At 33.8% G+C, this 13053-nt stretch overlaps 1 protein-coding gene across 1 annotated transcript in view; it reads right to left on the bottom strand.

Moving 5' to 3' along the window:
- Window positions 1–981: 981 nt before the first annotated feature.
- Window positions 982–13053, bottom strand: part of LOC126764841 (TBC1 domain family member 16) — a 42050-nt gene continuing 29978 nt past the window's right edge. Inside the window, exons 2-3 of the mRNA XM_050482423.1 lie at window positions 2661–3221; window positions 982–2593 (exon numbers count right to left, since the gene is read on the bottom strand). Of these exons, the coding sequence (XP_050338380.1) occupies window positions 1970–2593; window positions 2661–3221 (1185 nt within the window). The 3' untranslated portion in view covers window positions 982–1969. The remainder of the gene's footprint in view (window positions 2594–2660; window positions 3222–13053) is intronic.

Genomic DNA, 13053 nt, shown 5'->3' with positions numbered 1-13053 from the left:
ACAGATCTTAAGACTTTTCCATCCATTTCATGTATTACAACTAATCGAGGTAGAGTTTTCATGGAGCCTTCTAGGGCAAACGCATCAGAAAAATTCCTCCCGTCCCGGAAGGGACTCAATGCTAGCATTAATGTTTATCAAGAGTTTGATAGCAGTTAAAGTTTTTGATACTCTAGATCAACCCACTGGCACAGAATTGCAGACAGTAATACCAAAAGAAAAGTTTGACAACAGTCTTACTGAATTGTTTTGACGTTTTGAGTTGATAACCATAACACCAAATTTCATAACTTAAGTAAGAAGTTAATTTAGGAATGCTTTGCATAACCCATGCTTTGTACGTTTACTTGCATGTATGAAGTACTCTAATTTCTTCAGAATTTGTCTCTGCCTTATATTAAAATTTGCAAAAAATTTACGCGGTTATAGTCGAGTTTACAACAGCGCACCAGTCGTATCTTATTTTCGCAATTTGGCGCCAATTCGAGATACCAAGCGCAGCCAGGTCCTTCTCCACTGCGTCGAATCCGCAGAAGCTTTCTCTTGAAAACTCGTAAAGTAGACTCTCTCGTAGTACTCTCATCGTCCATACCTCTGCACCATTTAGCAGGACGAGTGACTTATAGAGTTTGGTTTTTGTTCGTTGGGAATGAGCTTTTGCCTACTCAGTCCGAAGTAGCACCTGTTGGCAAGAGTTATCATGCGTTGGATTCCGAGGATGGAGTCATGTGTAGAAGTTCACGCCAGTGAAGATAGTTCTCTGAATGCCATTCACTTGGGAGTGGCCAGAAACGATTCTTTTACATATGGCTCATGCAGCTCACGACTAAGTATCCTCTGGATAGCCAAACAAAAATCCGTTTGAAGGCGAGCTAAAGTGAAAAGGCGAAACATCCCTTCCTCAAGATTGTGCGCTGCGTTTAGGACCCGCCACGTTAAAAACCATACCAAGGAAAAGAAAACAACAGCCTGGAAAAAATGTTACAATTATTTAGTAATACAACAATATATTCTTTATTAACAATTATTTGATTCCTTGAATTTTAAACAAAATTAAAAAAAAATTAAACTTCGGGTGCACCCTTCACTAGTTCAAATTTTCCTTACAAAAACTTGATTTTGATCGTCCGTTTATATGGCAGCTATGAGTGGTCCGATCTGAAAAATATATTTAGGAATTGAAGCGATACTTTGAATAATCCATGCCAAATTTTGCGAAAATAATTTGTTAAGGGGTCGGTTTCTTCGGAGATAATCTATTCAAATTTCATGAAGATATCTTGTCTTTGAATGTTTAGTTTTGTTATAGCTACCATATATGGTATAGTAGTCGTATATCGGCGGTTACGACAAATGAACAGCTTCTTGGGAGGAAAAGTTGCGCTAGTGTCACTCTTGTCTTACTCGGCAAATCGAGCTCTTGTTCTGCGATGGGTAGTGTTTGGACTCCAAGTACATTCACTGAGAGAGAGTGAAAGAGAGTGTTAATAGCTCCAAGGAAATGGAGTTCAGAGCCTGTCGAAAATTGGCCGCGTCCGAAATGTGGTCAGTATATTTTTGAAGTTCGTCGACGCGACGGAGGAATGCTCTCCTGATGTTCCTAGGAGACGGCTTCGCTCCAAACGGATGACGGCAGGAATGGTTTCTGCGAAAACAGCCGATCAGAAACTGCTTGCTGAGAAAAATATCTTGCTCTTTTACAGGAAACATGCGAGACTCCTTGTGTAGATGGCTAAATCGACTCAGCCCATCACGCGAATCATATATGTACATACATTTATTATAGGATCTTCACGTTTCTTTCTTTGTGTTACTTCTTGGCAAACTTAATATACCCTTTTATATAAATAATAATAAATAGACGTCATGGGAGTTAAATTCATGGTAACACTAATATCGAACTAAAAATGCAAGCAGAGTATCTAGCATTAGTTTTTAGATTTTTTAGAATGCATTGTAAGCAAATAGTTCAATCAATATCCAAAGGACACTTGTCATCATGCGAATGACCAACACATTCCAAAGCTGGACAGTGTTCGGAATCCCACATACCAGGACCACATCTTTTACATAAGCCACTCAAAGTACACGGTATTTTTGATAATTGGCGATATTGATATAATAGACCACGAGCTTTTCGAAGAATTAATTCTCCATCCATATACATAGCGAGTGAACTAAAATAAAATAACATTTCATCTGCCCGCAAATCCTGAGCTACTACATCGTCGGCATAAACGGCAATAATTGCCAGACATAAAAATAAATGAAAATAATCAGTAAGATAGTTGGACCAACACGCTTCCCACATTCGGATAACTACTGATTCGGTGAACTCGCGTTTAAAACATAAAATTAGCCATCGGTGACAAAAAAGTAGCTCCATTGAACTGCTATGACATTGTAAATGCTCATAAAGCCGAGGCAACATAATGCGGATTAGTTCCCTCAAATAGTTTAAGTTTTTATCAATATCTGCGTCGGTAGGTGCACATACAAAAAGAGAACGTTGTAGTAAACCTACAAAGCTCCAAAACGTCTCCGATTCATTTTGTATTTCACACAATACTGGAGCTAATAAGTCGCTCATTCCCTATATAATGAAATGAAAATAATTGCTTTAAAAACCAAAGAAGAAATAAGCTTCAAATTGAATTTACCTGCGTATAACTGTTTCCTGCATTATGAAAGGCATAATTCAACAAAATGTTTTTCATAATTTCTCTGTTTGGATTATCGTCTCCATAAAAGAATGCATTAGAGCGATCTATTCTTGCTATATCTTTTTCCACAACACATTGCACCGACTTCCAGAAATGAATTTGTTCTTCTGGCGACATCGAGTATAAGCGTTTACGGGTTATTTCTTCATATTCTTGCTTTCTAATATCCATAAAAACAGCTCGGTCATCAAATGTTGACGAAAACGAATAGCATTTTAATAAGAAAGGCCATATTGTTCTTCTTAAGCCTTTCTCCAAACCGCCAAAAAAAACACATTTGCGAAGAAGCAAATCATCTTCAATTTGTCCTTTTATATTAATTAGAGTTCCATAAAAGAAATTAGTTGTTATTTTTCTAACGCTGCCTTCGTCGGGATGCAATTCACGTTTCTTTATCTCTGGGCGGCATACCATGAATTGACGATACGGTAAGTTCTGTTGCTTTTGTCCAGGTGTAAATGCAATGTTGTGCAGAAAACCGTGCCATTGATGAAGAACCTATAGAAAATTATATAATAATAAATTAAATAATTATTTAAGGAAATTGTGCATCGAATTTTCTATCACATACAGTAAATAAGAGAGAAATTCTCTGAGTCTTGCATTGTTGCACAAAGTTAAATTTTTTATTCTAAAATATATAAGAGTTCGAGAGAATTCCATTACAGAAATGTAGAATGAATAATCAAATTTAATATTTAAAAGGTTTAATATACAATTAAAAACAATAGAACAGAACTTAAAGAACTTGTTTTTCTTAAAACCATGTACATACATATGTATTTCGGAAAAAATGTTAATTTTAATGATTACATGATTTAATTATATATAAAGTTGTATCGATATCAAAAAAAAAATTAAAAAAAAAAGTATTTTAAGGGGTCAGTTGGGTAATCTGACCTGTTTTTTTCATAGAAATTTTTATTCTACAATAGAACTTTTTCCACATATCGTGAGGTACACACATACATATGTATATCGTAGAGTGTATAAACATTTTTTTTTGGAATTTTTAGATGACATCTGTCGGAGAAATGGCTGGGTGAATGATATGCGTTTTATACATGAATTTTTTTTTTTGACTCGAAACCGTAATTTTGGTATTTTAAAATACGGAGATAGTGGTTTTACCTTTGTATCACAGTGTATTGAGAGCTTGAATAAATGGCCACAAAGGTTATTCGAAATTATTTGTTTCAAAATATCATATTCTGAAATTTCACAAATTAATGCTACCATTAAACACTAATTTCGAAAAAGTATACATAAAATTGGTTTCACAGCATTTTCGAATTTTTTTTCAACATCAATCTGTGATTTCTGTCACTTTTCAATGCCTTAAAAACGATAATGTAGTTATTTATACCATTAGATATTTTAAATATATATATTTTTTTATAAAAAATTACTCTAACTCTAAAATTATATCGACTGCTATATACATATCTTCTCGCAACTGTCTTTCAAAACATTTACACACACCCCGTTTGCTTTATGTACCCAAGTGTCACAATACACTTGTAGATTAAATCGGCTGTGTACCGCTTTCACTTTCGAATTCTTTTCGTTAACTTTTGGCTTTGTTGTTTGTAAAACCTAATGTCATCTGACCAAAGTGGTCTAAAGTTCGTATGTATTTATAAAATATATTTATAAATGTACATATATACAACTGTTTACGTATGTTAAATTTGCTAGAGAAACATTTTGTGATTTATTTCTCTTGAGGATTATGGCCAACACATTGAAAGTGCTATAAGCAGACAGAAAAAATTCTAGCAAACACTTGTTTATATGAAGAGTATGCAAATGTATTGAAATATTTAAGAAATACCTCATTTTTAATACCTTTTGTCTAGAGGAAAAATTTTTTATGTTACTTACCTGCATTGTAAGGAAAAATACCAGCCGATTTTAAATATTTAAGCTACTCATATTTTAAGATAAGAATAAAAAAAAGTGAAGCGGCGGACTTTTAGCACTTTATTGTTCAGTTTACTTAGAATAATACGCCTTCCTAATTTAAACCGAAAATCCGGGAAAAATATATGTACTTACATGCATACTAATGTACAAACATTTGTGCGTTTAAGGCCGGGCATTGGTTAAGGTATTTAGCAACGATTTGCGACTCTTATCAGTGCTTAAGGCAAATATTTAAATATTTCCATAAAAAATATGTTTGATAATCCATAAAATATGGCAAAATGATTAAGCAATATTATAAACGGCTGGGTATGAAAATACCTATAATCTTTGAACAGTGCTGAGCTTGTTCGAAAATAAAGCAAAATATTTCAAACATTATTACTTACATATACTCGTATAGGCATATATGGAGATGCATACATACATACATATATTCATTATAGATATGTTCATTACATCTCAAAGTGAAATCTCAAACTCAACTGACTGTTTGGCTAGACAGCGGAAAACCGTGAAAGTCATGCATAGATAACAGTAAATTTGTACAAATAAAATAATGAGCTCTGCTGGCAGGCAAAAGGCAATGACGATAGCCCCAAAATTGACCCCTGTCATGAAGTTAGAAGCCGTTGACTGCAGCAAACAAGTGAATATGGAACAGCAGTGAGAATCTATAAGTAGGGGCATTTGATTATGTATGCACATTAGGGTGATCCAAAAACAATATTAACGAATTTGATTATATAGGTATGCACATTAGGGTGATCTTAAAATATTATTAACAATTTTTTTGTATATGCACATTAGGGTGATTCCTAAAAAATTATTAACGAATGTATAGGTTAACAAGAAAAAACATTAACTTCGGTTGCACCGTGGAAATATTTCGACAAAAAACAAAGTTTTCTGCATAAGCTATATGCTATAGTGACACAATCTACGCAATTTTTTTCGGAAATTGCATTATTGATTTGCCCATGCCGAATTTCCTGAAAATATCTCATCAAATGCAATATTTTTCCATGCAAGCGCTTGATTCCGGTCGTTCAGTTTGTATACCAGCTATATGCTATAGTCGTCCGATATCGGCATTTCCGACAAATGAGCAACTTCTTGGGGAGAAAAGCAAGTGTGCAAAAATTCAGGCCGATATCTCTAAAACTGAGAGATTAAAACACCCTTTTTAGGGTATAAAAGGAATGTACAGAAAAAATTTTTCTGCATGGTTTCTGCAGGTTGCTTTAGTTTACTTTTAAGAGGTTTCGATAAACAGTCAAAGCTTCCCATATAAAAAAAACGGGTTTCCTTAAAAATGCTATGACTTTTACACAAGTTGTGAGAAAATTTCTTAAAACCAGGGTTCCAAAAATATTTACCTCAAGGCAATTTCTAACATTTCCTAATTTTTTTTTATTGCATGCTCTCAAATATGTATTCAGATAATTCCTATTTTTTTTTATGTACCATTCAAAAATCTACTATCTAAGATTCACCAGCATAATTTATAAAAGCTTAGAATTTCCTACTGAGCATTCATTGATAGTATAAAAACACATAAAGTCATTTAAAAATGTGTTTAGCCATGCCTTTTCGCCTCTAATATCAACCTTATCACAAATAAAGAACTTTTTCATGCAACCACGCAAGACAGGCCCCCATCGCTGAAGACCACGTTGTCGGAATGACGCAAACACTTAAATAGAACATAGCGATACGCAAACACCACACTACAAAAGTATGTATACTTGTAGTCACCTACAGTAGATTTGGGTTTGCGCTTGCTTTAAAATATATCGACAGTAGTGCTGCGGGTACTTAGATATGTATTTACATTTGTTTTTAATCAACGCGAAGGCACCACCAACGGCAAGCATGTGAGCATTATTTAAAGTGAATGAATAAATATTGACTCTTTCGCATTGGTCATGTCCACGTGTTGCGTCTACGCAAAGGAGCAAAGGAGGAACGCCGGGCGCGCGTTTAAGTTATTGCTCCAATTTGTAGACATATGTACATATATGTAAATAGCTACATATACATATGTAAATAGATACATATTTGCTCGCATAGGAATAGTTCAGTTTGAGTTAACAATTAGCAGGTTTGGCTTCCTGCACTAACGGCGACTATACAAAAGATACATATGCATATGTATGTATAAACGAGTCTATAGCAACGCGCATATATGTTGTTGTAAGTGTATGCTTTGTTGTAATTATCATTCTAATTTATTTGTATTACTACTTACAAATTTGTAGACGATTTTTTTCATAGCATGTTAAGTGTTTGAGTATACACTTAGCTTACTTCGGTGTAAAATTGGCTCAAATTTCTCCAAAATTTGCATGTTTGCTCTTCAAATTTGCACCCGGTGCATGTTCATAAGTGCTATCGTAAATTAGTACATAATTCATGCAATTGGTTCATAAATCAAACAGACTGTATTATTATCTGTACCCTAGTCTATATAAATGATAATCGGAAATATTTGCATGATTGGCATAAAAAGTAGCGGAAATGAGACTGACTATGTATAAATTTATGACTTGCTATAATTCCAGCGATGATTGTATATTATCTTTTTTATAAGACTAAATATTTATTATATGATTTTAGCGAAACGTATCACCATTCTAGAATGAAAGCTAAACAAATTTATATCAAAATATCAGGGTTTTCTAATTGAAAAAATATTCAATCGATTCATATTTTCAATCAATAAATCTCTCTGTTAACGCATATATTTTTGGCAATGCCGAGAAAAATAAACAAAAAGAACAGTTTTCCTAAAAAATATGCCTTCAAACTTGAAGCCGAAATATCATCAAAATACGTATAAAACGAGATAGATATTCCATTAGATAGCTGTCGGAAAAAACAAATAGCTTCAATTCGATAAATTTTAGAGAGTAGCAAATCGAAGAAACAACTGGTTTAAATACAGGAGACTGTTATAAATATAGGAGACTAGTATAAATACCAGAAACTTATATAAACGCTGCGATTCGGCAAATTTCGGAAAGTAGCGTATCGAATAAATATCTGGTATAAATACAGGAGACTGGTATATATACTGGAGACTGTTATAATCGATTCGATTCGCCAAATTTTAGAGAGTGTTGAATCGAACAGACAACTGGTATAAATACACGAAACTGGTACAAATATAGGAGACTAGTATAAATATTAGAAACCACTTCAGTTTGCCAAATTTTAGAAAATAGTGAATAGAACAAACAACTGGTATAAATATATGAGACTGGTATAAATACTAAAACTTGGGGTAAGATGCTACAAATTTCAATGAAAAGTGGTTATATACTTTATTAAACTATCTTATATATATTGTAGTCTACTGCTATTATTTTTCACATGTACTCATATGCTGCTTGAAAAGCTAGCAAAACTGAAATCCATCACTAACGATGCCTAGTTAGATGTTGCTTATTAGTTAACCCGAAATACTCATATGACTCCCTTAATCTAGCCGCAATCAAAAGGCTTCCGAAACCATATACATAGATAGACGCACTGTGCCGAATATCTTCAAGTATTCTGAATCTGGTAGGGGTCAACCAAACCCCTCATGCCTAACAATGAAGTGATAGTTTATATAATTAAAGAATGAAGTCTTCAACTAAAGTGGTTTTTCAATGCCAGAAAAAATTAAGATACAGTGAAATAAAACAAATGAAAAACTTCGTTCCAACTTCACACTTCGATGTGTTCATTGTATTTTGACAGTGACTTATTGGGCCAGAATAATCGATAACGTTTTTATGCAGGCAATCTTTGATCTCGGCACTTCACTGGCGGATACGATTTCTTATGTTTGGATCATCTGAAACACAAAAACCCAATTTATTCTTAAAAAGTACGTGAATGGCTATCGTCCCTTCTAGAATCATGAAAAAATGTTGATAAATACAAAAGTAATTAACGTTTTGTTTTTTAATTTTTCCCGTGTTTTTTTACATAAATTTTGTCATAACATTATCAATAAATTAAAAAAAATATAGGGACGATAACCAGGCGTTTTCTGAACATTTCGAACACATCGGTTGAGTATGTCCGCCAGTTTAAAAAAGTTTGTTTTGAGAAAAACGCGTTTAAAGTTTCAGGTGGGCACTCCGAGGGCTCCAAACGTCGAGCGGTATTATTATTTTTGGACCTTTTTCAAAACCTTCCAATGGCAAAGTGGGTTTCTACATTAATTCTAAGGGTAAAAGGGAACAGAAAATGCAAAAAACAAAAATTTTTTGAAAAAAGATTACCCTACTGACCCCTTAACTGATAATGCATAGGAAGAATTTATAAAAATCTCCAAATCGTCATAATGTTAACAAGAAAATGTTGAAAAAGACATACAATTTTTTCGTATAATGGATTAAAAAATATTTTCGCAAGAAAAAGTTCGGCACCAAGTAAGGCGACCTTATATAACTGAGTGAAGAAGCAGCTTCAATATACCCTTTTTAGTGATTAATACATAAATACCATAATGGTGTATAATTAATAAAAAATTGTCTTCTTATAAACAAACATGCATAATGATATATATGAAGAAAGCTAATAAAAGAAGGGATGAAGTATGATTTTTGTTTTTCAGTGAGAAAAATACCGATACAACTCCATACAAATGCTGCGGTGCAAATTATCCTCGTGTACTTATCTTTGGAAAATAACTTTTTTTTTACAAATAAATTTTATAAAGTAGTTTAGTCAGCAAAGACGCCCACTATAGCATTTCAGATATAATTTCTCCAATTAATGTAACCATCGGCGGATACTAACAAAATAATGACCTTATTAAATACATAAGGTAATCGGCGAATATTTGAAAATTTTTATAGCAATTGATCCTATGTGAACAATAACACAACTATACAAAAACAAATTCTTTTTTCGTCGCCCTAGATATTTTAGCACATTGTGTCCATATTACGACCTTATTCATGAAAATATTCAATGTGGTCTTGTTTTTAAGATAATCGCATTTCTAATATTTTGATAAATATCAACTTGTTAGTAAAGTTAAATTTTGTTTCCCAGATTGGGGTTCTACGCATCTTTTCCCGCACATACAACAAGATACAGCACTTACCAATTTTCATACACGATGCACTAGGGTGCTTCAAAAAAAACCCTTTCGATCTGAACGGGACGTATGTGTCCCGGTGTATTTTCAAAGATACCTAGCGTAGAAAATAAGTAGTTAATAAAAAGGATTAAATTAGTCCTATTTCGTAGTTTATACTATTTGTAACGCTATTTATTTGCTTTCGTGATATTTTAAATAGTAAACACGTGTTCATTTGCCAAAATAGAGCTAATGGTTGAACGCGTATTTCATTTCGCAGTGAATTTTGTGATAATTGTATGTTTACTGTTTCTAAATCGGATGAAGTCTTAATAAATAGTTGTGCTAGTGTTTTTGACATATTGTGAAGTTGGTGAGTACTAATATTTTATTGTATTTTTGTATGTATAAGTTTGTGGGATATATGTGTTCCATCAGTATTCTTGTTTGGCTAAAAATGTGCCAGTCAGGATCCGACGTAGACATTTATTGGCAACATTTTATATCAATTAATAGTTTTATAACTTTTGTACAGACTAACAATGTCAAAAACAATAGATCGCAATGCAATTGCTAATATCTTGGTGTCTTCTGAAGATGGTGAATACTTTTCAGGCGTTAGTAGTAATGAATATAAGCTTACAGACCGTGAGGAGTCTACTACTGAAAGCAGTGATGGTAAGCATATTGAACATCAAGACGAGGCTGTAAAGATAACTTACAAGAGGTAAACTCTGCATGCAGTTTTCAGAATACCTGAACTATTTGGTCTGCACCCACCCAATGTGAGCTTTGTTCCAAGAAAAACTGTGAGCAGCCTTCGAAATCCAGATATACACAGGACAACGTTTTAAAAAGACTGATAATCCTTACGATATAATATATAGTAAGTAATCGTTGTAAGTAATTGTCATTCATCTGAAATGTCGACTACAGAAAAAAAATAAAAAACGGCCAAAAAGCTAATGTAGACTGCCCCGAAATGATAGATTTTTACAGAGAGATAATGGGCGTTGATCGAGCTGACCAAATCGCAGGCCAATACGAATTGGACCGGAAGTCTACCAAATGGTTGAAAAAGGTTTTTTATAGACTTCTTATGATCTCCTTGGAAATTCCTGGGTAATCAGTTCTCAACTGGGACGAAGTAAAACCCACTCTTTGATTTTAAGATAGTTTTGGCTGAAAACATGATTGAAGATGGAAAGAAGAAGACATCTGTTCGTCGCAGTGGTATATCTGGAAGAAAAAGAAAAATAGTCGCTGGGCACCTACCGGTACAAATTCGCAATCAGAGGCGTTGTGCTGGTTGCACAGAACAAAAGAAGGAGAGGCGTACAAAAACAATATGCGAAGATTACTCTCTGCAAGAATTGTTTTGCACCTTATCACAAATAAATACCAGTTTTCAAATATTTTCATTCACTTCAAATTTATTTTATTTTATAGCATAATATGGGATATGTATTTTACTCGTGTTTACCGAAATTGTCATTGTCTTAAAAATCAAGCTAGCTTTTATATAAAAACTAGTTGAAATAATATTTAAGCCTTGTGAGCGTTAAGTACTGAACGGGATAAATATGTCCCATCCAAAAATACTAACGGATATTTGTCCTAATCCCTCCGCCTCTGATTCAATGAAATAGTTTTTTAACGGAAAATACGTTTTTACTATGCCTGTTACTCGATTGATTATGCGAAATATGTTTTATTTACTTCAACGGCTTTTCGGATCGAAAGGGTTAAGCTACAGCGCCTGGCTTGAGGGAGGACTTTTTGTCTGTCAATCACTAACATTTGAGGGGGTAAGAGTTGAAAAAAACTTTAATTCCGCTAAATACTTAGGAATGACAATTGACTCTAAGCTACGGTGGAAAGTTCACGAAAAAAACAAACGTAAGGAGCTGGACATGCGACTCAAAAATTATAATTGGTTAATCGGTAACAAATCAATGTTATTAATCGAAAATAAATTACTTATCTATAAACAAATACTCCGACCGATATGGAACTATGGTGCAAACAATAAGAAAGTCATCCAACAATTTCAGAACAAAGTAGGGTCAAACCACGTGAAGTGGGCCATGAAAAATTCGAAAAATCTCCGATTATGAAAATTAGCAGTTCATTAGGAAAGGGACATTGAAAAGACATTGAATTCTTTGTCCCCCTACCTCTCTTAAAACGTATGGCACAGCCATCGTTGCGCAGTTCGCTCGTAAGCTCCCGACATCTGTGTCGCAAGAAAAGCATAAGCGCAACGATCGCATATTGCGCAACGATGGTTGACCGAACAGTTGGGCTTACGAAAGGTGTGTGCACGATTTGTTCTGCACAAATTGACTGACGATCAAAAATTGCTCAGAATCCAACATTCGAAGGACGATTATTTGACCAAAAATCACATTTTAACCATTAACCAGTCCCCGTATTCACCTGATATGGCACCGTGCGACTTCTTCCTTTTCGGAAAAATGCATTTGCCCATAAAAGGTAATCGTTATGCAGACGTAGAGGCCATTCAAAAGGCTTGCACCAGCATTTTGACGGCCTTATCGGCCAACGAGCTAAAACACTCATTCGACATGCTTTTGGGCCGTGCAAAAAGCTGTATTGAAGCAGAAGGAGACTATTTTAAATAAAATAAATTGATTTTGCCGAAAAAACCATTTGTTGTTTTTTTATTTTTAATCCTGTTTACTTTGGAACGCACCTTGTAAAATAACTATATATATTAAAATAATAGAAATGAAAATAAAAAAGTGAAAAAGAGAAGTTAATAGGTGCAATTTGTGAAAGATATGCTGAAGAAATTCCCACAATGGAAGAAAGCAAGTATCAAAAATTTATTGTACGGATTTTATTTAAAAATTACGTTTGTTTTAGGTGATGATGATTAACAGGAGGAGATCGAGGATAACTTTAGAATAAATGAAATGCCTGGACATCTAAACTATATTGATTGTTCCAAAATTAGATTGGCCGAAGCACCTAGTAGAAAATCATGAAATTATTTTTCTCGCAAACTCATTTTGTCGAAATACAAGTAATCTGTGATCATCGGTTACTTATAAGACAAACTACATTCGGTTACCCGGGAATTGTTCATGATGCAAAAATATTTTCCGACATTTGGCTTTCAATATCCGAATCGATTTTTTTGAACTTCGCAATGGATAGCTGGAGATAGTGCATATCCATTGAGGGAATTTTAAGCAGCACCATTTAGGCAAAATTGTGTATAGAATATACCAGAGAAGAAAGTGACAAGTTAAATAAATACTTTTCTAAATACCGTGTGCGCATTGAACATTGTTT

Source organism: Bactrocera neohumeralis, unplaced genomic scaffold (genome assembly GCF_024586455.1).
Source record: "Bactrocera neohumeralis isolate Rockhampton unplaced genomic scaffold, APGP_CSIRO_Bneo_wtdbg2-racon-allhic-juicebox.fasta_v2 cluster10, whole genome shotgun sequence".
Taxonomy (NCBI): Eukaryota; Metazoa; Arthropoda; class Insecta; order Diptera; family Tephritidae; genus Bactrocera; species Bactrocera neohumeralis.
The sequence above is the reverse complement of the archived record's forward strand: the minus strand, read 5'-3'. Positions and strand labels throughout refer to the sequence as shown.